This window comes from Mesitornis unicolor, unplaced genomic scaffold (assembly GCF_000695765.1).
Source record: "Mesitornis unicolor isolate BGI_N332 unplaced genomic scaffold, ASM69576v1 scaffold11835, whole genome shotgun sequence".
Classification (NCBI taxonomy): Eukaryota; Metazoa; Chordata; class Aves; order Mesitornithiformes; family Mesitornithidae; genus Mesitornis; species Mesitornis unicolor.
The window spans coordinates 12,475-38,465 of record NW_010183506.1 but is presented as its reverse complement, the minus strand read 5'-3'; the positions used below and the strand labels follow the sequence as shown (position 1 = coordinate 38,465).

The 25,991-nt window shown below is 45.2% G+C and overlaps 1 protein-coding gene across 1 annotated transcript; it reads right to left on the bottom strand.

Annotated features, from left to right (window-relative positions):
• Positions 1–364: 364 nt before the first annotated feature.
• Positions 365–18,853, bottom strand: HS2ST1 (heparan sulfate 2-O-sulfotransferase 1; the record flags this gene model as incomplete). Its single annotated transcript, XM_010184166.1, has 6 exons — positions 365–1,169; positions 2,206–2,363; positions 3,560–3,657; positions 7,621–7,759; positions 10,987–11,072; positions 18,569–18,853. Coding segments are annotated over 6 exons (993 nt in total), but the record flags the coding sequence as incomplete, so codon positions are not given.
• Between the last annotated feature and the right edge of the window lie 7,138 nt (positions 18,854–25,991).

Sequence of the window (25,991 nt, the reverse complement as noted above, 5' to 3'; positions counted from 1 at the left end):
CTTTTGTAAATGCAATGCTTTAAAACACGTTATAAAGCACCTTAGTAAAAATATTCTACAGGTAAAAGTATCGCAGTAGGAAAACCCTAACCATACCACAGCTCACTAATGGAGTCATAATATGGAGTCACCAACACCTCAGTTTACAGCTATTACAAAGGATCCACGGAGAAACTGAATTTGACTTGATGGTTGTTGAACCACTGCGTGCGGACCGACGGGACCTGCAGACAACACCAACTTGCTTCGTACTCTTCCCAACCTCAGTCAGTGGCGGTGGGGGGATAAAAACCAAAACCAAACCCCCACTGCTTTGATTTTTTAAACTTTTTACAATATTAATGTGGAAATGATGTTTTAACACTTAAGATTAGTTGTAATTTTTTAATAAAACCACATATATAAATATGGGCAATTTCAGCAGCAGCAGCGTTTCTCAGCAGATGATGATGAACATCCCAATTAATACCACGTGACATGGTTCACAAAAACAAAGCACAGATGTCAACCAGTTATTAACACTACTCATATTGCATACAACCGAAATTTTCATGTTGAAAGCTGGGAAAAATGATTTCCTCTTCACAGAAGTATAAATGAAAACAAATTGCTCTGAGAATTAAAAAGAGCATCAACAGAAGCATTTTTCGTGTGTTTATATTTTCACTAGAACTGCTGTGTATTAATTGCTCCGAATTAAAGTGTAGGTTTCTTCGGGTAAAGGAGATCCCACTGAAATATTAGTTAGATAAAAGAAATGAAGCCTTTGCTCCTGGATTACCAACAGAGTCAGAACCCAACGCCCTGGAGGAGATCACAGCCCACTCCGCTCAGCTCTGGAAAGAAACGTCTTGGAGGTCTACGATCTAGTTTCCACGGCTGAGGACTAAGATGATGATGTGACCAAAGGTTCAGGTCCGTAAATCTGACCGTGCGGTGCCCTTAGTTTGATTTAGGGTAGATCTTTTCATAGAAAAAGTTCTGAGCCAGGATGTACAACTCTCCATCCTTTTCCCGCACCGCGTGTGCTCTGACAAACTGAAACTGCTCCAGTGCAAACTCATAGAACTCGTTCTCCATTTTCCAGATCTCGGACTGCTGTAGCTTGGCAATAGTTTCTTTTGTGGGAAGTTTTTTCTCTGTTGTTTTCCTAAGATGAGACTTCTTTCCTAAATGCAAAATGAAAGCAATAATTTCACTTGAACTTCACGTAATTAAAAAACCGTTACAGTCCTTTCACTTACAGAGCTTTATACTCTAAGCGTGCTGATAAACTGCATTAGAAGTGACAGAATTTAATCCAGAATTTATTAACAGAACATGCCGGCTTGGAAAATTGCAGTCTCTCTCACCAAACGTTAATGAATTTTGCATCAGTTCCTTCAATTCTTTCTCCTTATTCTAATAAACCCGGCCAATGAACACTTCATTTAAGGAACGAGATTACTCCACATAACGTACTTGGAGCAAGACTGGCCTTTCCAAATTAATTATTTAGGTGTTAATCTGGTATCAAACGTTAAAAATTTTATGAACTGCTGAGCAAGAAACTTTTCATGAGACAAAGACGACCAAAAGATGACAGCATTTTCCCCAAGAAGTGCTCCCTGTTGCTTTACGATTAACTTGGTAACAGGACACATCAGACCCTCTTCTCCCTCTGTCTGCAGACCCCACCAAGATCGACCTTTTCTTCATCACAACACGCATGGCAAGCTCCCAGAAACCGAGCTGCGAGCAATATAACAAATACTTAGATAACAAATGTCTTATTACGACCCCAGGAAGGTAGAAGTGCACTTGGGCTCTGTATCCCTTGGGCCTCTTTGCACAGCCAACCAGGCTGCACCGAGCACAGGTCATTTCATTAGCAGGGCTTCTGAGGAGATGGGAATCTGCCCCTGCAAGACCTTCCCGAACTGGTCTGATAAACACCTTTCACAACTTTTTAAGCGCGCTACACCCACACAACTGCCTTTACTCCAACCTTACATATTTACAGTTTGTGTAAGGCAGGAAGAGACTTGGGCTGCTCTCAAAAATTTCTACTGGGAGTCTTTTAAAGAGTTTGCGTCTTCTGTATGAACATCAGCCAACTGAGAGGCAAACCTGCCACAGGCTCCAAGCTATTTGTCTAGGTCTAAAGAATTCACATTAAAAGTGGTAAGAAGATGAGAAATCCATGGCAATCAACCATGTCGATACCTGTCCGGTACAGTTCTGTGGCACCCCTGAAGAAGCGGGGCAAAGCTGCCTCCAATAACATGATGAAGTCTTCAAGCTCTTCTGTAACTCCCACTAGGAAGTATTCGTTAATCAGATTGTATTTGGCTTGCTCCAAAGCCCATCTGCTCCCCACGTTCCTAAAACGACAGACAACAGTTACACAAGTTCTGGCGTTAGCCAACAACCCTCGGTCGTAGATGGCGATGACTTTAGCAGGACGTTTGTGTAGGAAAGCTGAGACTCCTGCCAAGTTACAGCCATCCCTAACTTCATTGCCCTGTCCGGTTTCTATCATCTCTGCTCTTATCTAAAAATCAGACTCCTCCAGTTATTTTGACTAACAACTCATCCACCAAAAAACCCACGTGTGTACATGGGTGCTCTCTCTATTAATGCAGTTTCTGGAGGATTGACATTCTCCCAATGTCAAAACTCGGTCTTCACCTTCACGTCAGACACCAGAAGCGGTTCTGGCAAGAACAACCCCTCCCCTTTGCGTCCTGCAAGCGGAACTCTGAACTAGAAAGTCAATGCAGTTAAAGTGAGAACTCCTCTACTGAACGGCAGACAGAAATTAAACCAACACTTCTTCCTTCTTTTCACAGCCCTAGACAGGGTGAAAATACAGGCTCAGTTTGTTCTTCCTCTGCTCCTCCACCTGGCCCAGGTGTGCACAGATCTGACCAGCAGGCGCTGAAAGAGGAGCTCCCTGTTGGCCACTTACTGCGCTTGTTTGGATGAGCAGTACCCCTGACAAATACCTGCACTTGATCTCCCTTAGAATGCTTCAAATTATCCATAACCCCTTTTTTCGGTTTGTTTTGTTTATTTTAAATCTCTGCCATTGTTCTTAAACATCTGCACTGACAGATGGACACCACTTGCTCTTGGTTTGGTTTCTACTAAGTAGCATCGACAGCTGGATGTCTTGTAAAGGTTTAAGGAGATAAATTTATCCAGATCTCAATTATTTTGTTATCCCCAGGAACCCTGGGAGCTTGAACAAAATATCTCCATTCAGGATGGATATTGGAGCCTGACGTGAGAGGAAAATGTCCAGAGTCCAGCTCTACAGAAGTGATTTTTAAAACTGAAAACATCTGTTGTCCCTTACAGCACTGCTGACACGGTATCCTAACATAGCGCTTGTTTGGAGAGCTGCAGGACTGCCTCACTAAAACATCTCCAGAAGATCTAGTACTGAAGGGCCTGTTGCTTCACTCTGTCAGTCCCTTACGCTCTGCCTAACTGTGCTACATACTCAGACCTGTGAAGTTCAGATTTCAGGACTGCCATACGTGACTGACAACTGAAACCACGTTGATGTCCCTACCAGCACTCGGAGCTGTGGCCACAGAAGAAGGGAATTTGAAGCCAAAGTTTCTCAGGAGCGCAGTCTGAACCCCCAGCTGCCACACATTCATCAAAGGTCTGGAACAAAGACAAGAGTGAGCTGAGCTGTAAAATCAGTGCATTTATCAAACATGGCAACCTGGTTATAGCCGCTAAATGTGGTGGTGACAGAAAAACACACGATGTGATGTCAAAACAGAGAGCACAAGCGACTTTTGTCAATGCTTGCACTCAGTGTTAATAGAAGGATCTATTAAAATAGTACTTGGACAGTCTTTTATGGTTAGAATTAATGAACAATTTGGTTTTACCTGGATCACGTGAGATACCTTTGATGTAACCTCGCTGATGGCCGTGTGTCAGGCCAAGCAACACCAGGAGGTGTCACCTCCAAAAGAAGTCACTAAAGATGCAGTGTAAGATGCCGTCCAGAACTGGATCTTTATTCTGTAGAGCACTCTGCGTTTTGTGTTTTAGATTAAATCATGTGCTATTACATTTTAAATATGACAAATCACTGCCGTTTCAGAGGTTATTTTTCTGTGGCAACCAGGAGAAAAGGTTGTTCACTGCAGAACAGAGTGTCCCACACATCGCTGTGTGGACAGCCAGCTGCAGCAATACAGGGTTGGAACTGCAGTAACACAGCTACAGTAAGAACTGTGTCAGCTTTGGACAGAATCTGTAACTATTTTACCCAGTCACCATAAAGTATTTATGCTATTTCTAATCAAGATGTAAGCCATGTACCTAGGATAAATTTTAAAAAATATATTTAATAACAAATAAGTGATCACATAGGCAACTTTTTAGACTGTTTCTTCTGTATAATTACAAGTTTTTGTTCAAAACAGCTATGTAAAATTACATTTGCTTAATGACCTGTTCTGTTATTATTATTGTAAGTTCTATTTTGAGGTGAAATTCCCGAGACAATCTGAAAAACTCACTGACACCAGGCCAAAGCAGGGATTAACCTGTGGTGTCTTGGTCCACACTGCACTGAGTTTGGAATAGCTTGTCCATGTCCCAAACCACAGATACAAATGCAGCTTAACCAGGAAACAAGACATTGGTGTGATTTCTCTAGCGTAGTTTGCTGAAGAAATTCTGCACTGATCTGTCACGGGTGCTTTATAACATCAACATCACCTCAGAACTAAACTGTTTAACTTCAGTCCTAAGTAATCCCAACTAGTCCTAACTTATGGATGTGTTCACTAAATGTGGCATCTGTCAGAAGAAAGACTTCTTTGCTTATACCTGCAGGTTATTTTACAGCTCAGACACAAGAGCAAGTCAGTAATTTCTCTAAGTGAGATGAAATAGGACAGGTCTCCTCCCTCACTTCCTCTCATACTTACCTTGACTTCTCCATCCAGAGATTTCGCTACAAGAAACACGTCTTTACAAACCCTGCTCTTGAAGCCAAGCTATCATCATTTAGGAAGCACATGGATATAGATAGAAAATGAATGAAGAACTCTTCATAGAAATGTTTTGGTATGGACTGGGAGCGGGCGAGGGTGTGAAGTGAAGTCCTTTCCACTTAACAAAGGACAACTAACTTCCATTAGAAGAACTGCATTTTTGACCTTCCCTACTTAGTGAAGCTACTGTGACACAGATCAGAAGAGACACCAGTGTTACAGACACTGCGACTGGGTCCATCTATTGCTGAGCTAACTGAATTTTGTGTCAGTGTGGAAAACTGACACCATCTGTGTATGAACAGCTTTCTTGGAAACACCATGGAAAAACAGTATTGCCTGCTTTAAGTGAAAGAAACCCTCAAACTTGGCTTATCAGATCAACTGCACTTCAAATGACCCAGAGATGCTTACGGGACAAGTTAAATCTGTGTGGCAACAACCAAGTCTCAGACCTAAATAAAGTGGTATGATAGTAACAAAGTGGGAAAAAAAGATCCTTAATATAAAACCATAAATGATTAATGCATTACAAAAGTAACGGGAACTCATTTCAACTCCTTCCAGCAAACCAGAGCGTACAGCGCAGTCCACCACGCAGCAGCCTTAGGGATCTTGACGTAAGGTATCACAGTGATTACCTAACAACACTGCTCGAGTTTTAATTTAAAACTAACACGACACTGTTAGATCTCCCTCTTTAATAAGCATTAAGTCCTATAAACAGCCTGGACTTGGCAGCGTGCTCATCTACCTCATTGATCTCTACCTGGAAGGAATTCCAGTGGCCAAATCACGCTCCTCCGTCACGAGGAGCAGAGAAGGTTACAGAAGATGAGACCCCACATCTCTTATTAAAAACGCCTTTATGGTACTCCATCAGCAAATAACCTCTGTGGCCAGTTCTTTGCAGAAACATTTGTCGAGCTGAATGTGAATTTGTTCTGCTGAGCTGCAGGATGGCTGGATAAACCGAAATGCAGTAGCAGAAGGTGGCGCCAAACCCTCAGTAACAGAGGAGCAGTTGGGTATCCCCTGGGAAGACAAGGGGAAGGGCCTGTTCCCAGTGTTTAAAAACCACTGTTTGCTGGGGGCAGCACACAGAACGGTTAGCCACATTTGTCAGTTGTCATGGTGTTTATAGACCGAGCTCTGCTCAATGTGTTTTTTGCTCAGTTGTTTCAGTGTCTCTCGTTATTCGTGCAGCGCGACACCAAATTGTCAACAGGACAGAAAAATCCCATCAGTTTAAGAAAATATTGCCACTGGAATGGTAAAAAGTGTTTGCCTCTGTGAAGCACAAAACTCCTTTATGTTTTAGAAAAGCTTCCACGCTGCTCTAACTACAGCTTTATCAACTGTAAACTTAATGCCCTGCTTTTCTTCCTGATTTAAGACAACATGTCCCCAACAAGTGTAACAATTAGGTCGAGAGAGGTTCTCCTCCCCCTCTACTCTGCCCTGGTGAGACCACATCTGGAATATTGCGTCCAGTTCTGGGCCCCTCAGTTCAAGAAGGACAGGAACTGCTGGAGAGAGTCCAGCGTAGGGCTACAAAGATGATCAAGGGAGTGGAGCATCTCCCTTATGAGGAGCGGCTGAGGGAGCTGGGGCTCTTTAGTTTGCAGAAGAGGAGACTGAGGGGAGACCTCATTCATGTTTATAAATATTTAAAGGGTGAGTGTCACGAGGATGGAGCCAGGCTCTTCTCGGTGACAAACAATGATAGGACAAGGGGTAACGGACACAAACTGGAACACAGGAGGTTCCACTTCAATTGGAGAAGAAACTTCTTCTCAGTGAGGGTGACAGAGCCCTGGCCCAGGCTGCCCAGAGAGGTTGTGGAGTCTCCTTCTCTGCAGACATTCAAAACCCGCCTGGACACCTTCCTGTGTAACCTCATCTGCGTGTTCCTGCTCCGGCAGGGGGATTGGACTGGATGAGCTTTGGAGGTCCCTTCCAATCCCTAACGGTCTGGGATTCTGGGATTCTTCCTGGAATAAATAAATTATGGAGCCCAAATGATGCTGTGAAACTGTATTAGTACTCCAGGTCTGAACGTGCTAACCTGAGCTGCTCCTGCAGCCACTGAAGATGGAGCGCGTACAGAGACGTGGGATTCATCCTCCAGAGTTTTCAAGCAGACTCTTTATACAATTCCATGGAAATCTTTAATTTTAATAAAAGGAAAATCTAAACTGGGTTGCTAATTGTAAAAAACCCTAAACTTCAAAGCCAAAGCATCAGCAGCTCTGCAGCTTTTGGTGAGAAATGGAGCTCAGACTTCAGCAAGAAGAGATGCAGATTTCTAACATAGGAAGATGAGCTTAACGTGATCCTTACAGCTCTGGATACCCGAAACCATTTTAAAATGTTTGGTTGGTTGTTTTTTTAACAAATTGCAGTGTGAAGTGAATTGACAAGGTTACAAAGAATACACTTAGTGTTAAACCCTGGTCCGGTACGGACACGGAGGGGAGAATGTAACTCACAAAGCCACCACCACGGCCAAGGCTGATACAAGAACTATTATTTAGCTTTCGTCAGGATATTTTTTAAATGTATCACATTAAGGTTGTTAAGAACAACACATACAGGAAGTGCACATTACCTTTTTATCCCCCTGTTTTCTCCTCCGCAGCCCTGGTCTGTAGTCATCTCCAAAGCGCAGAAAGTAATAATAAGACACGAGTCGCTCTATAGGATCTCGAATCACATTGATGTAAATTGGTTTCTTTTTAACGCCAAATCTGAAGTAAAAGAGAAAAAAAGTCTTTAAAGGCCAAAGCAAAGCTTCTATCTAACACTTAAAGGCCTGTCTACTGCCACAACTGCCATCGACAGACAGAGATGCTGCTGGTGAGAGAAAGTTTAGTGGTCACTTCCTCTCATGCTCACATCCAGTGCGTTACGTGGGTGTCAATGTCAGTGTTTCTAGGGTTGTGATTTTAGGGTTTTTTTTATTAACCAAAACTGAAATATCCTCACACAATAGATACTAAAGATGTTCACACAACCACCCTGACTCCAGAAATGCCTCAATTAGTCTGGCAGCCACGTCCGTGCTTGTAACAAGCACAAGGAACCTTGGTGTTGAGTTCCTGCACCGCGCTGTGGTGCTGCAAGGGGTCTCCTGGCAGCTGCCAGAGACAAGAGCTCTAACACCGGGAAGGCAGAGCTCAGAGCCCACGCTGGGCTGAGCCCATGTGCCTATTAAACATAAGCCTAGGGCAGTATCTGTAACTGCATCAACTTCTCATCTAGAGATAACAACGTTTTCCTGAGACATTCACCCCGAGCAAACTTCCAGTTACTGTGGTACACACAGGGAGCTGGATGAGTGAGGTGGTCACTCATGGGACACACGGGAAAGGTTTAAGCCACCAAAAGCGTTTTGTGCAAATGCCATCTCCCAGTGATCGACCTTCAAGACAGCTTTTACCATACATTTCTCAGATCTATTTTCCTTTCCATCTGAGACATGACTGTGGAAAATAAACACATTAAAGAGGTTCGACCACAATAGAAACTGCAAGTCTGTCAAGTGCCCTGAAGTAAAGCCGGGAGCTGGAGAAAAAATGCTCTTCTGTTCCCATACAAACTGGAAAAGGGTTTGCCATTGACGGGGGGCAGTCAAGGCCCCTAGCTTGGCTGAAACAGAGAGCACTGAGAGTTCTAGGATGCAGTACCATTACTGTTGAAGTGGCACTCTGTAAACTACAGTACCAGGCACTGCTCAGAGGAGGAATCTTAACTTGAAAAGCTTACGAACAGAAACATGGAATAAGCAGCAGAAAAGAAGACGCTACAAAAAACCCAAACCAAACCAAACCCCCAGAACCGACCCCAGAAATGAACCAACCAACAACTCAAAAGCAATACTTTGGCCAAACACCAGCACTGCAGATAGAGAAACTGTTACAGGCTGCAGAAAGAGCAACTGATCCTCCAGCTGCTGGCAGCAGAGCAGCAGTGAATCGGGCTGCAGCATCTCCCTGCACTCCTCAAAGCCCGCAACAGGAGTGTGTGGATGTCTGGACCACGGGCATGCAGGGTCCAGGCTCTGAACTGCGCCCTCCTGCAGGTCCCCTGAACGTGCACGTGTGTGCCCTTGCACAGACTCCGCTGCAGGAGGCTGTAACACGCTGTTTTGGTGCAGCACCAGCCTCAACCACTGCCATGTACCTGTGGGTCAAATGCAGGTATCAGAGCCCTTGGAAGTGCTTGTGCTGGATTGTGCCTTCATAGGGATTTGCCAGTGGCCTCACAAAACTAGCTTCAGCTACAACATAAGCCAGTTCCTGCTGTAACTTTATTAGTAATTAATGATTTGGCAGCTCTGTTGTCAAAAAACTTATTATGCAACTGTTCGCCAGAGAAAATAGGGAATAGGGTGGAGCAGAATTTGGTTTGTTTTAAAAGGAAAAAACCACTAAACTTTTATTACTGTAATTTCAAAGTGGATGGGTTTTGATAACCCGTCATCAGAACTGCAAGGCATCGACTGAATCCAGTGTCAAGGCTTCAGCGTAATTCAGAGGTACCTCTGATATTGGACTGGGGACAGTCTGGTGTCTGCATCCAAGCAGGCACAGAGTTTTCTGAAATACCTCGTGCTTCTCAACTACAAGAACACACCTCACACCTCTGAAGGGTGGGCCTTGCCAAGCACAACCAGAGTACTCAGATATTATTTTAACAGTGGAAACCCAAAGCGTGAGAGAGCAAGCGGTTGTGGGAAAACAATGAATCACTGGAGTGAAAGGATAACAAAGAACAAACACAAACCTGGAGTGAGGGTGCAGATGAAAGAAACCTGTGAAGCTGCCCAGATGCTTTCTAGTGTAAAGTCACTATTTGGGTTTTGTTCAGTATCTGAACGTTTTCAGCTTTATGACTTTATGAAGTGAGTAATACCTAAAGGAACATTCCCCTTTGCTGTTCCAGAAAGCTGGTATTCCGTTCAAGGGTTCATTAATAACGCAGCATTTTAACTTTCAGAAGGCAGAAAGTAAGCTAATGATTGATAAAATAAACGTTTTGTTTATTATCGTATTGATTTATTTGCGGTTAAGACTTCTGCCCTGCTACTTCCATAAACTTTGAGCTTTTCTTTGGTGCCGTTGGTAATGTCCAGCTACTATGGCAGCTCTCAGCACTTTCTGTTATACTGCGTACTGAGAATCTGTGAGGTGCTCCCTTTTCCCTCTCACTCCTTGTAATAAAAAGCTGGAATTAAAAATCCGTGTACGTAACAGAATGAATAATTAAAAGCAATGACTAAACAAAAGAGATTCTTACCTACAACAAACTAATCTCATTAAATGAATGTTTCAATGCACACAAACGGAACACTGCTGAGGAGTGACGAGCAGCAGGAGATAAAGGCAGCGGTTGCTCTTGTTTGTGCAGCCGAATACGCTGAGATCTGAAAAACCCACTTTGAATTTTAAGTCATTTTCCGCATGCTGCAAGAGCCAGAGGAAGCACTGCCTCGTAAGCCTTATCACAGGCCAGAAATGGCTTTAAAATATCACTTCTAATATTTTGACAAAGTGCAAAGGGACGCTCTGATCGAGAACTACGTAACTCCAGAGGCAGGTGGTATGACTTGTTATAGGAAACATTGGCAATAGGTGTCTTAAACGGTATAGAATGGGAAGCCAATCTTAAGGCAGAACTGCCAGCGCTCCACAGAAAAGTCAGGATTTTCAGTCCAAGCAGCTTATAATCCAGGAATAGTAAACCTAGCGTGGGAATAGTTTTGAAATAAGACTCGGCTGCATTTTATCATGCAAAAAGACAAAAGAAAACTGAAAACCAAACCCAAATATTGCTCATCACAGGAATTTCCGCGCGGGGACTTTTCAGAGCGACAGCTGCCAGACGTGGATCACCAGAGGGCACTGAAGTCCCAGCTGGACCCAGCCGACCTGACCCATCACGCTACTCAACAGAGAAGCCCACGGGAACGTACTTCGCAAAGTCCAAATAAGAAATGTGTCCGTGGTAAAATCCTGGTTTCATCTCCTTCCACAAAGTCACGTTCTTCACAAACCGGACCTGTGAAGGCAGAGAGCAGAAAGGATTTCAGGCAGCTGGGACACATTACGCTTCCCATCCATGGGGTTTTCTGTTTGTCAGTAACATCTGACAATGCTTTAGAATTAAAAAAGCCTATTTCGAATATTACCAAAGGATTTCTGCCTAAAACAGACTTTTCTGCAAGCACACAGATAACTCCTTTTAGGTCATCACAATTCAACGATCAGAAACTAAACACAAGCAGAACACAGCGACCAGACGGGCGAATCCAGGAGAGCCACCACAGAAACACGAGCAAAGCAAACATTTACATTTTCAGTCGTCATTTCGAAGGGATGTGGAGCTCCCCCAGCAGTAACCAGAAATACAAGTACATCCTTGATGGAGCTGTCCGAGCTGCGTTTGGTCCCGCAGATAAAAGGCATCAGATTTACAAGGATGCTCTTAGGACATGTCACCAGGACATAAGACAGAAATCTGATGGTTCGTTTGCTCTCCCATCCCAAAATGCAACACGTGAGTAATGCAGACATTTTATAAATGCGTTCAGTGTAGACCAGATCGAAAGTTTACCATGTTGGATAGGCACCTTTAGCCTAACATCTCAGTGAAATGGCCATGTCAAAGCACGACACAGCCCTTAAACAAGGGCAGTTATCAGCAAACGTCACAAAACCAGAAATGGCTTTACATTTCAAAGATAAGAACAATGTAAGATACAAGCCTCAAACCAGAAAGTACGATCAAATTAAGTAGGACATGCAAATCCTGATGCAGCTTGGCTTTATTAGATGAACAGAATATTTTAACATCAAAGCATTTAACTCTGAAAGTTATTATTTCAAAACCAGTGCACTGGATAATAAAGACAAGATGATAAATTTGCACTGCCTGAGCTGTCTGACAATGCTAGGCCATTTCTGAAGCTGAGAATTAGAAGACAGCACTCCCTGCACACGTACAATATCTTTTCTGTTATACAGGGACACAGATAACCACGAAGATCCTGAGGTGAGACAAGAGTCAAAAAGGGAGAGTTTTGGGAGCTCCAGACAACACACCAACACTCTAAGGTCTAATGGATTGAGAGTGTCCTGAATCACAGTATTTAGTATTTGTCAGACCCAACCAACTGAGGGTTTTCAGAGGCAAGGCTGTCCTGCTGCTGTTTCTTCCAACGTGCAAAATGCACAGCCTAGGATTTGAAAGGCTGATAACCTTTACTTATGTGCTGCTTTTGGCTGGGATGGAGGTGATTTTCTTCATAGCCGCCGGCATGGGGCTGTGTGCTGGATCTGTGCTGCAAACAGCGCTGATAACACAGGGATGTTTTAGTTCCTGCTCAGCAGCGCTTACCCAGAGGCAAGGCCACCCCAGCAGCAAGGGGGCTGGGGGCGCACGAGGAGTGACACAGCTGACCCAAGCCAACCAAAGGCCCGTTCCACACCGTACCATGTCATGCTCAGCTTACACGGCTGGGGAAGGAAGGAGCCAGAGGGGACATTGGGAGTTAGGGCGTTTGTCTTCCCAAGGGCCCGTTACATGTGACGGAGCCCTGGAGCCTGCGATGGGAAGCAGTGAATTAATTCCTCGGTTAGATTTGCTTGCACACGTGGCTTTTGCTTTCTTTTGTCTCGATTCATGAGTCTTCTCACTTTCACCCTTCCCCTTCTCGCCCCCATCCCACCTGGGCTGTTTAAGCCAGCAGCCGGGTGATGCGCAGTTGCTGGCTGGGGTTAATCCTCGACAACTTATTTCTTCAGGCTCTTGGACTCTCAGGTAAAAGAAATGGATATCACTCTTTAACCAGACAGCATTAATTTTTTCAGTGTACAAGTCTCACAGTCTGTGGCATTTCACGATTTAAGCCATACACTGCACACACAAAGTGTGGCAATGGTGCTTCATAAACTGTACTGGCTTTGTCTGGTCTTGTCCAAAGCACACACTGATAATCTATCTGTGAGACTTTGAATCCAGCCAAACTACCTTCACTGCTGCTGAAACTAAAGAGACTTTCATTGACTGTGCCTTTCAAAGATTAACGAGAAGGTATTTTCAGTGGACAACCTCAGCTATGAATATTTCTGCACCTGGGAGAGAAGTTTCCTACATGCAGAGTGTATCTAATCCTCCCTTCCCTCACCCCAAATCCCCAGATGTCACAGTTGGTCGACACAAGTAAACCAGTGATGCCACCTATGGCGTGCAGTGCAGCACACGTATTAAAGCAAGCTTTGCAATCTCGGAGCAGCTGGATCTGTTTCTAACGGACTAGGACCAGGCACAGGGAAACGTGAAGTGCACAGGCCCAAGGGTCAGCTCTGTCTTGGATCTCCACCTCCACCAAACCTTAGACGTTCCAGTAACAGTCAAACAATTCTTTATTGGCTTTGTCTTACAATGTTTTCTGCTAAAGAAATAACTTTTATGAATGCAGGACGGATGCTCTGGCTTTGTATTAACACCAGGCAAGCTAAGGGAAGGCTAGGAAGGCTTTGTAAGAGGGCTGTGACATTTACGTCTGCCTTAATAGGGACCAGCAATGTGCTGCGCCCCTGAGAACGGAGGTGCTTAACACCTCTAAGCAGCCTGCAGGACGCAGATGATTTCACACACCCCCCAGTCACAGCACTGCAAAAACCAGAATTGTTCCAGGTCGCAGCCAGCCTAATGAGTCTGGGTTGACACATTTTAGGGCAGAGACGAACATTGCTTCCTGCTCCATACTGTTAAATACGATCAATTTTACCTGGCTTTTTAGGGCTTAGCAGATAGCGGAGCTTTCAAGAGACGGAGCAAGCTTCCCCATCTGAACTCGACTGAACAAAATTTGAGGTTACTTTAGAAGTTCAGATAGACGTGAATGGAATTCCTGTGAAGTTGTTTGATGGTGCTTTTATAAAATCAGCTACAAAGATGCTTCACAGCCTTTAGTAAGTGAGAAATCAGCTGAGCTTCACTGCATTAAAAAGCCAGATCAAACGTACTCTGGGGGCGTAAGATGTCCTGGAAGGTAAGTTAAACACATTCGGTTTCTAGGACGGCAAGAATTTAAAACAAGTCCCAGTGAGCCAAAAGGGAAAATAAAAACCCCACCAAACCAAACCAGCTTGGTCTGAGCAGAAAGCCCTGGGAAATCTGAGTGTGCAAACCAGAGCGATGGTACAAGCTGTCACCTCTGCCCACCGCTTCCATCAATCCCTCTTCTGCACAGCCTGAACACACACACACAGACCCACACACACACCCCCTCTGCTCCCAAAACACGGTGTGGTCGTTACCCTGTGGCCCGATATCACGTGGACTTTTGGATACCAAAAAAGCCCCAGCTTTTCGTATCATTATAGTCTAGTTTTGTTTGTGGACTGCTGAATAACTGACTTAAAATTACAAATAACTGGGGGGATGAATATCACAAGCCCAGCCTGGTGAGGACACATGAGGATTTTCCATTTGAACTACCAAAAAATGGCTCTCAGGTAAGACTGAAGACCAACACGATGTCCTCATTAAAGGGTATTTCAGATTCAGATTTAAAGACCAATGATGACTGAACCAGAATCCCTCTGCGGGAAGGCACTGGTAATTTGTCACACAAGCTAATAACTCATAGCTCTAAATCAGAGGGTCAGGAGCAGGCTGGCAGCACACCTTTGGCATGCCACGAGCAAGCTCAAGGCAAGGGCAGCCAAGAGCAATTCTGTGAGATGGTGAAAAGCCAAGAGCTCAGCAGTCCAGGCATGGCCCAGCCTGGATACCTGCCTCAAACAGTCCTGCTCAGAGGGAAGTGCACAGTCAGCACACACACAGCAGTGGTCACCACTGGGCCATCTGACGCCACGATAACAACTCCTCCATGTTCAGGAGCACAGGACAGCACTTCCACCTCTGACAGAGTCACTGCAACCTTCACCAGCAGAGGACATAAGTGCTGCTGAAGTCAGTACGGGTGTGCTGTCCTCTGAGAAGCCACTGCTTTAGAACACCTTTGGACGGAAGATTGTGTTATGCGTTCAGGTTGAGAAAAGTGGAGAGAGAAACTGCAGGAGAAAAAACAAGGCACAGAAAACAGCAAGGAGAGGTAGGGAACGCTGGATAATTGTACCATGGTCTTTATATGTTCACAACAACAGCACAGAGAATGTCATTTTTCTGGTAATCTATCAAGAATACGTGCAAGACAGAACAGTGATTTCCTTTTAAATGTTTTAGATGACAATTTCACTATGTAGCAAAGCAGTCTGTGTGACTGGTATGCCATCCAAACAGCCATACCAAAGGCGTACTTATAGGGCTAAAAAGTATCATGACTGGAACACCCAAGCAACAGATGAAATCCAACCAAAAGCTGTTCTGGTTTAATGAAAGCACATGGGTTTGTTACAGACCACACCGCTCAGAAATGTAACACGGGCAGCACAGCGCTGAGCTCGCTGCAAAGGAGAGGCCCAACCTGTGGTGAAAGGGCCCTGCTGCCTGAGGGGCTGCTGGGACAAGATCCACCTGAAACTCACATGGATGCGCCAGGAACTCGTATCGCATTATCTTATTTGGAGTGGACTTCCCATGGTTCTTTTTCAGACTGCATTCAAGAAGTAAAGGTCTCACAAATGGGTAAAGAACTTAAAATCTGTCACAGAATTAGAATAGTTTGGGAAAAGTCGAGCTGAAGTAGTGCACAGCAGAGGGCTTACACGTTTATGTCAGGCCCAAGACAATCTTCACCCTGCTTAGGAATATTTGTTTTAGCAAACAGCATCTCTGACACAGCAATTCTGTCTCTGTGGCACATTCACATATTTCATACACCTCATGGCTCGAGTCAGCTACACTGGTGAAGTGGCAAGTGACCACTTCATGCACATCCAAGCCCACACAAAGTAAACCTAAATCAGCTACAACTCTGCACCCTCGCCATCTCCAGAACTGTTACATGACTTACAATGGCAAGTTGCTATTTTGATATGCTATGGATAAATAATTATTTCTTCTTTGAACAACTATGCAATAGATAAAGTTTTCCATTGTCAGCATCTCTCACTTAAAGGCCACTGAAGGAATATCAACTGTCTAATTAAACAATGAATTTACCACTTTGGACAACAGAATCACAGAAAGAGTTGGGTTGGAAGGGACCTTTACAGCTGATCCAGCCCAACCCTGCAGTGAGCAGGGACACTGGTACCAGATCAGGTTGCTCAGAGCCCATCAAGCCTGGCCTTGAACATCTCCAGGGATGGGGCCTGCACCACCTCTGGGCAACTTGTTCCAATGATCTGCCACCCTCATACTGAAGAACTTTTTCCTCATACCCAACCTAAATCTCCCCTTTTCCAGTTTAAAACCATCACCCCTCGTCCTATTGCTCCATGCCCCAGTGAACAGCTCTTCCCAGATTTCTTATGGGCACCTTTCAGGTCCTGGAAGGTCGCTATAAGGTTCCCCCAGAGCCTTCTCTCCTCCAGGCTGAACAACCCCAACTCTCTCAGCTGTCCCCATAGCAGAGCTGCTCCAGCCCTTGGATCATCTCTGTGGCCTCCTCTGGACCCGCTCCAACAGCTCCATGGCTTCTTATGTTGAGGGCCCCAGAACTGGACGCAGTATCCAGGTGGGGTCTCACCAGAGCAGAGCAGAGGGGCAGAATCCCCTCTCTCCATCTGCTGCCCACACTTGTTGTGATGCAGCCCAGGATGGGGTTGGTTTCTGGGCTGCAGATGCACATTGGTGGCTCATGTCCAGCTTCTCATCCACCAGTGCCCCCAGTCCTTTTCCTCAGGGCTCTCTCTATCACATCACCCCCAGCCTGCACTGGTACCAAGGACTGCCCCGACCCAGGCGCAGGGCCCTGCACGTGGCCGTGTTGCACCTCACGAGGTTAGCATCACGTACCACATCAACGTGGTGCTATCGTATCACCACAGTGCTATTGCACACGTGCCCAGCATGGATGGATTTTCATTTTTCAGTAGCACATCATCAGAGGGGAGGTAAGGAGGATGAGTTCTCTTAGACAAAACTAAGCCAGTAAAGCACAAATTTGACTTGAATGAAAGTCAAACAAAAGTAGAAATTTAAGGCAAGGTTGCCTGTGTTTAATTGACACCATCAATAGCGAGCTCTCCTGTCCCTCAGGACAGACCACGACAATTCAAAGAGACACCTTGACAGGAACAATCTGTGTTTGGAAGTGCAGCGCTGAGTATGAGCGACTGGAACAGGATTCTTAATTGACAGATATAAGCTTGTTAAATCTTTTGGAAAATCATTCTGCTGTTGGTGCATAGGTCTTCAGTACTTGTTCTACACAGTGGCTACCAGATTTACTCCTGGTAATCTCAGTAATCACAAATGACAATATCACCTTCATATTTAGGAAAAGATTTCACAACGGCCAGGACCCACCAGTAACACAACTCTGCTATCACAGGACTGGTTCCCAGTCCCACCCCAAGTACTCGTGGTGTCCCCTGCACAGAGAGATCCCCACCCCGATCTTTCTCCCCCATACGGAGCCGGCAGTGGAGGGCCCCTGCCCTCTGCTCTCCCTCGCCCCACTGCAGCAGCTGTGCTGTGTCTGCCTGTGGGCAGGGAGCCTCAGCACTGACACCCTGCAGTGCAGAACGGCTCCCTCCCCTCCTGCACCCCCCCGCAGTGCAGAACGGCTCCTGCCTCTGCTGCATGGACTGCAGAGGATCAGCGTACACCCAGCAGTACCCACTCAAGGGTATGGAGACAGCTGGTGTATGGACAGGGATGATGACACAGGGATGCTTCTGACCTTAGCTCCTTGCACGTGTGCCCATGACAAGCAAATAAATATTATTTTAAGAAATGAAAGAAAAAATCCTACTCCCTTACCACACCCCACCCCAAAAAAAGCAGAGCATTGGTCCTCCATCATCTTTCTTTTTAACACTTATGATCTGATGCCATGGTAGCCATGATCATTTCTAGCCTGGGACTACACTGATTTTAGTGAGAGATTTAAATGGCTGCAGTGGGACCCATCCTTTGCAGTGCAGGCTACGGACAAACACTTCTTTCTACCCGATTTTTAGCACCTGTGAGACCTGCCCAGACCCAGTACCAAAACCAGGAGTATCACCCTCACAGCACGGCACTGAGAGACAGGAGCAATGAAGACTTCCTTCACTGCAGATGGAGATGGCAGGCAATCACACAGCCAAAAGGCAGGCAGTTGACAGAGCACTACACTTGTACAGCTCTAACAGGAAAGGTGATTTCCAGCCCTAGCTGTGTCCCATCTTAGCTCTGTTTTTGTCCAACAAGAAGATACACCCCAACTCCAGCAGCTCAGACAAACCTAAACCTGTGATTTAATAAATAACAGTAATTCTCTACAAAGAAAAGAGAAACACATTACAGTTCATCCATGTTGGAAAATGTGACATAAAAGCAAATTCCATGGGACCACTGAAGCTTGCAATGCTAAAAACGTTTTCTCTCCTTTCCCCTTGATTAATAAAGACACCCCAAAGGCAGGGGCTTACCTGGTCTTGCAGAGACATGACGGGATTGTTTTTGGTTGTATTGATGTGGAGGACATGATACTTGTTCCTTGCACACAGATCATAGGCGATATTTGTGAAGGACGTGCTGGCAGTCTTAGGAACTCTGTTGTAAATGATCACCACGTCATCTTCCTCATCCAGCGCCACGTCTTGTCGGGGGCCATCCGCTGTGTGACGCTGCTCTATTTCTCTGACTTCGTGCCTGGCAATGGCCCTTTCTGTTAGGGATGACAGATACAGAACTGCAGTGTAAACATCGCCCAGCTGGAAGTTCAAACCACAGGATGTACATAAAGCAGTAACTTCAGCAACCAAGGAAACTCTTGCTGTCATTTATACTTCTGACACATCTGAGGAAAACCTTAATTTATAAAATGTATGAGTGATAAAGGCGAGTTAGTCTGACACTGACATGAAGACTGGAAAGCAACGCACTTGGGGAATACACACCACGTTATCTGACTCGTGCTGATGTTACTGAGAGCCATCTTGTCCACGGAAAAATGTCTATGAAGTGCTACCAAAATGGTGACAGTGCCAAAATATCCCAAATAATTTCCGTAAATTTAACAAAACAAACATAACAAAAGGGATAACTCAAGCAGTCTGGAGAACAGGAAGTTTCTGCCACTAGAGATGTGGCCAATTGACTGTGTACAGGCTTGGACTTCAGATTAAACCATTGGATTTTCCATTTCCATTGATACAGACCCCAAGTGAAAAGCATTTGACAATAACCGGGTTTGCAAAAATGGGATTTGATTTATTAATTTCAAGTTTGACGGGACGAGGAGCAAGAGGTGCTCAGCAAACAGTTAACACTGAGGTGAGGAGCGATCCCTGAGTACTAAAACACATCAAATACCTCAGAAAGGAAAGACAAGGAACAGCAAGCTATGAACAAGGCATTCTGGCAAGGTGAGTACATTGCAAATAAACCAGTTTTCCTTCATCCAAAGGGCAGTACTCTGAGTAATTGAACTCTGCTTCAAGTGCTAAAAGCCTGTTTGGAAAATAAAGACCATGCATTACAGCAGGGTTTTTGTTTTGCTGCTGCTGAATATCAAATACTCTGTGCTGATTCAGACACAGCTTCATTCTGTTCTAGATAAGTACCCACTTTAATATGGTCTGTAATACAGATGTCAAAGCGCCTTTTCGGATTCATTTATTGTGATATTGCCTTTAATAAAGCACTCAGGGAAGTCTGCGTTGGCCAGCAGTGCCAGCTCAGGTTGTACCACCGGAGCGGAGTAACCCGCAGGTCTCCATACCGAGCTCTGGCTCTTTCTGGAGGACACACACAACAGCAGCAGCTCTTGGCCTTCACTTCCCTCGCTTCCTGTAACCCAGCTCCTTCTTTCCTTCTCACCACATCTCTTCAATTATAACATAAAATCACTGTTAAAGCAGAGTCATTAAGCTGTGAACACCACTAGCCTGTAATTCCACATAAATTGTCTTCAGCCGCAAAGTTCCATCTGTCTGAAATGCTTCAGAGCTTCGACTCACTCACTCTCTCATATGCTCGTACCTCACACCCCATAACTAAGTTACATCAGCATGAAAATGTTTGTAGAAAACGCTTATTGAGTACATCTCAATGTTCCACATGGCATCTGTTGCTCCCCACTACATCAGTCACAGTTTTCGCTCCTTCCTTTCTCATTTGCTACCTCTCCCATCACTGTTGGCAAACGTCCTATTCTGGAAAGGGATGAGGCCGACAGACTCAGGTTTCATCTATCTGAAGATGGCTACGGCAAAAAGGGACTGGCAGCTCTCCCCTTCCTGCCAGCAACAGAGGAGAGGAAGCATTTGGTAGGGGACGTGGTCAACCCCACGGCGGCCCAAGGCCACACGGATACCGAGCACACCTAGAGAGGCTGGAACGACACGGATTTAACGTGTATTTGTACACCAGAGCAGTAGATCTGAACCACAGCTGCACAGCACTGCAGCGCTGGTGCTGGGGGAAGCTTCCCCTTGTACATCTGAGAAGTAAACATTTGTGAGAGACAGACCTGATTTGCAAGGGGAGCGATGAGCAGCTCCTCTAACGAGGTATTTGAAACCAGGATGACTCCAGAACTGGCCTGACAAGTGCACTTTACAGGCTATGCATAGGAGAGAAAAGCTGGATGATGAGATGCAATTAGCACAAGGCTATTGCCTGCAATCACCTTCCAGGGGGGAAAGGCAGAGCCACCGAGGAGGAGCATCTCCACAAAGCACAGGGACAGCTCTGCTATCGCAGAAGGATGCTTTACATCTCAAACTGAAGTGAAAACTAGTCTTGATGATGAACTGAAATTCCCTTTTGGAGATAACTGCAAGAGTCAAACCCAAAAGCTGAGATGAAGCGCAGGGTATGAGGCACAAGGGAAGCCGAGGCTGGCGAGGTGCAGATGAAGCACCCGAAGTGTGGTTTCACTGCGCTCTGTCAGTAACACAACGCGGAAAATGGCAGTCTGTACAAGCACAAGGCTTTCCCCACCATGAACAGTTTGCAGATCTTCCTGTGAGGTCAGGAAGCTTTTCTGTTACTTTCTGAAAGTCAGCTTAACTCTTAAAGTGACAAGATTTGATCCATTGGAATTTGATGTATTTATTTATTTACTGGGGGGCTGGGGCAAGGCCCAGCAATGGCACCATGCAGCTGAGAACTGCCCGTGGGACAAGCAGTTACTTAGGAGCTAGAGAATCGGAGGAGCTGATGGTTAATGACTTCATTTAAATAATCCTGGAAGTAAAAGTCCTGTAACGGCTGAAAAAATGCTGACAGTGTTTTCAGAAGTACGGTAGAAAATGCAACACAAGCTTTAGTGACTTTTTACACATGGAAGATAGAGAAGAAGATGATGCTGGGTACTTAATAAAGCACATTTTGGTTACCAAAAACCTCCTTAGATGACAGCCCTGCCAGCTGAACTTTGACTGAACGTGCCTATGTAAAGTTGCACTGGTCTCACTGAAATCAACTAAAAAGAAATAATCAGGTCAGGTCATTTCTTTCCTACCAGGGATCCTGTGGACAAAGCGGTGTCCTACAGTCCCACGGCTTTCATTGCACTCCCTTCCAACGTGATTTTGTAAGAAAAACATCCAAACCAAATCATTACGTGCCAAATGTCTGAACTGTGTTGGTACTGGGTTGGCTGCTACCCTAATGACTGCCCACACTGTTTGACACTGATAACTACACCAGTTTAAAAAGATCAGCAGCATTTAAGCAAGTGGTACCTTGAACACAAGACAGATTTTCATAGTGATGTAACACAGGATCACTTTAAGGCATAAAATATCAGTTTCATCCACTGCAAGGACAGTTTGACCATGCACAGTCACCACAGTAGAGGTTGCTATGCTGGCAGACCAAGTTTGATTGCTTAGCCCCATTTTGTTAGGATCTCGACTAATAAAGTCATCTGTGAAGAGGCACTGGACCCATAGGTAGCTATGAAAATATTTGAAAACCCACCTGAACAACATTTCCATAATTAAAGAAACAAATTACTGTGATCACAAGCAGTTATTTGTCTGCATTCCTGGCACATTCAAACAGACGAATGTCTTGGGTAAAACAAGTTTATTAGCATTTACTTCCAACCCAGGTGTTCACTGCATACAAAACTCTACCTTCCCATATAAAACAGTGGCACGGATTTTAACGACTCGAAGGTTAACGAAACAAACGTTGCAAATTCTGCACGTTTGTCACAAGAGCACAAGAACGTCCTGGGGTTTCTTAACAAGAAAAGTCTATCGAACCCAGAGACTGGTTTCCCATATAGCTCAGCACTTGCCGCTCTTGACCAAGGACACCATTTGGGCCTCGCTGGCTGTCAAAGTCAAGTTAGCCAAGTGTCTGGACGGGTAACTCGGAGCACACCGCTCCACTTCCCCAAACTGCTCTGTATCCTCTACATCTGTTCTCCCTCTGCACGTACCTACGGACCACACAGGAGGTTCCACTTCAATTGGAGAAGAAACTTCTTCTCAGTGAGGGTGCCAGAGCCCTGGCCCAGGCTGCCCAGAGAGGTTGTGGAGTCTCCTTCTCTGCAGACATTCAAAACCCGCCTGGACGCCTTCCTGTGTAACCTCATCTGGGTGTTCCTGCTCCGGCAGGGGGATTGGACTGGATGAGCTTTGGAGGTCCCTTCCAATCCCTAACGTTCTGGGATTCTGTGATCACATTTAGGCTCTCTCTTCACTGCGCCTTATGCGCCTGTGAAACCTCCCACCCAGATGGAGAAAGGCTCAGTCTTCAAATCAATCTTAGCTCCGCAACCTTCAAGTGCTGCCCAGCAGAAGAAAAGATGTGGGTTCAGACCTCCCTCACGCTGACTCAGTGCGAAGGGACTGGACACCAAGCAGTGGCAGCACCGTCCTGAGCAAACACTTGCTGTGCATCTGTGACACCAGATGCCACCTCAAACCAGCGTGCAGGTTCCTTCCAGTCAGGAACAACATTGCTGCCAGCGGATTTGGGGTGTCTTTCCTTCCCCTGTGCTCCCAGGCCAATCGGGCAAGCAGCTGACAGCCCGAGGCACCCAGCAGCTCTTTTCCCTGCCCAAAACCTGTATGAAACACACGACTGGCCACAATACTGAACCGGAGCAGGACCCAAAACCTAACTATTGACTCCATTCTCCTCTTGTGAAGAATGAAAACTGAACAGCAGCTTGGAAATTTAATGATAATTATGCAGCAAAGTCAACGTCCTGATTCATTTTCAAATGACACACACCCACCATATACACGTTGCTTTCCTGTTCCACTGAAATGCAGCCCCAGCTGGGAGCTGTTTAGCAGCACAGTATTACCTGGAACCCAGAGCAGTGCTGCTGGACGTGGATAGCAATACTTTGCAGAGGAGGAGACAAGGAGTCAACGGTGCTATGACAATTGATGGCCATGGAGGATTTGTATGCCTATAGCCAATTAAAACTGCAGGAAAACCAGACTGAATAAACAAAAGCCATCTAAAGTCCAGTTTGTTCATGGTATCAGCATTAGCACACCTCCTTTTCCAGAGGCCGGTAGGACTGACAACTCTACCCTGCTCCGGTTTGAAGTCTTACCAACCGCAGAACCACTGCATTGGCTCTTCAGCAGTTTCACGTCTTAAAGATCGAGTATTTTGAGCAAGCCTCTGGCTTCTCCCACTGCCTTTCCCTCTGCAGAAGTATTCCAAGAAGCTGCCATCTTTTTACAGCTGATTAATGAACCTTTACTACTCTCAAAGGTGGTTCTGGGTGAGCCATGGGGCAGCAGGGGGTCAACGAAGCGCAGCAAACCCTCCTCCATTAAACCTTCCTGCTCCACTAACACAGCGCTCCTAAAAGCAGTCCAGGGGACTTCAGATGCTCACAAGTGTGACTCCTTACAGCCAGCTCTAAGTGACCGGCCTTAAAGCCGTCATTACCTATTCTGGTTTTCCATTAGCATGGGTAAATATGTATTTTACAATCATCATTAACAAGGAAAGCAAAATGCTTGTTATTTCATAGGAGCACAAACTGCTGGTCTTGAAATGGCTGTTTGTCAGAGCTGAGTGACTTTCACTGGTAAAACAAACACAACTGAAGAGTTAAGCAGTAAAACACAGGCGCACTTGCACCCATCGTTCCAGATTTTTATTAAGAAAAGCAATAAAAAGATTGCCAGGAGACAAAGCTGCAACTTCAGGTGAGTTCTTTCAGTCACCAGTGAGAACGTTGGTGCTCGAGCATCACACGCCCTTACACGGGGGGATGGTCCCATTGCGCTCCCTCTCACGCTGTCAACCACTTCACGTCCTCATTAATTCCGGTTAACGAAGATACCCTTTGGAGAACCACGCTTGTGGACACCACCACTCATGCCATATGCAACAGCCTTAACTTATTCTAGTTAGAAACAGCAACTCAGACATTTCGCTTTCTTCTTGCCTTAGATATTGATCTGTGCAGCTCAGAACAACTTCCCTAATTGAAAACATCTTAACCCTTAAGATATTTTAGCTATTTACATTTTAGACAAAAGAGACTGCTGGTGTCCTTTGCACACCCAGCTATCTTTAATCAGCCTATGAAATACCTCCTGAAACCTTGCATTTCATGGTTGTCTTTACAAAGCCTCCAATTCAAGCCCCAGGGCAGCCCCAGCCAGTGCTCTGAGCCCGGTTCTGGCCTGCACCGAGTGAGGATCACGTGTAACACGCACGGAAGGAAGGAAACAGCACTAAACTTAATGCCAGGAAAGTTACTTCAAGTTTCGTTTGGTCAGGTCAAAAAATCCCAGCTTTTCCTTCCCCTTCTAAGAATCCAGTGACCCTGCTGCAAAGACCTTTTAATGACTCCTTGGTGTTTTCTCCAGCAAGGCACAAAAAGAAACAGGTACAAGAGATCTCCTGTAATAAAACCCCAGTAGTTTGGTGAACAATTAAAAGTCACTAACATTGCCAAAACGTTTTCTTTAATGGTGATCAATGCATTTTCAGAACAGAAGATAAAGGAACAGTCCGGCCAGAAGAGAATGGTTCTCAAACTCCTGACTTTAAACTCCAACAAATGCAAACTGGAACCAGTTAAGAGCAAAAATAACCCCCCCTGGCCAAAAAACCCCAAAAGTTGCAGCAGGGAGGTATGGTACCTCCAGCGAGGCACTGAGCTCATTAACTAAAATCTCATGTCTGAAAATTAAACGTAGTGATGCTAAAAACCTGCTTGAGCCTCCTCAGCATCTGATGCTCACCATTTAACCTCAGGACAGCGGTTTTGCCCCAGCTTTATCTTGAAGACGTAAGTAGAAGCATACTGGTTAGTGTGTGATATTGTTAAGGGTCTGCTAGTCAACTAAGAAACACGAATAAAAGCGTTTACCCAACAGTGAAACCACGATCCCACATAGAGTTCTAACATCACAGCCTGCATTTCTCGTTTTTCTGCTCATTTTTAAAGTCAGTCAACTGCATTCGGAAGGAAGTGAGTATTTAAAGAGTAAGCTCTGACCGAGTATTTCCTCATTTATTTGTATTTTTTTAACCACAGGTAACATACAGCCTTACACCATTTTTCCAGCATTCTGTTGGGCAGAGCACTCCAATGAAGGACCGTGTTGTGGTCCCTTCTGGTACAGGAGCAGACAATACCATGCACGTTTTATAAAGTCAGTCTGTGTTTACTCACACAATACACACAACAGGTAAGGGCCTGCTTCTCAACTTGTCCTGGGAAGGGCAAAACTGCACAGAAACCCATGCTGAGGGCTGATGAGGAATCGGATGAATTACGTTTACAGATCAAGGCTTAGCTGTCCCAGAAAAACCAGGATGGCTTAGAGCAGACGTTTTTGTGTAATCACATCCAGTAAAAGGTTTCATTGCACCGAACATGGACTTCTGACAAAGGTGTAAGTG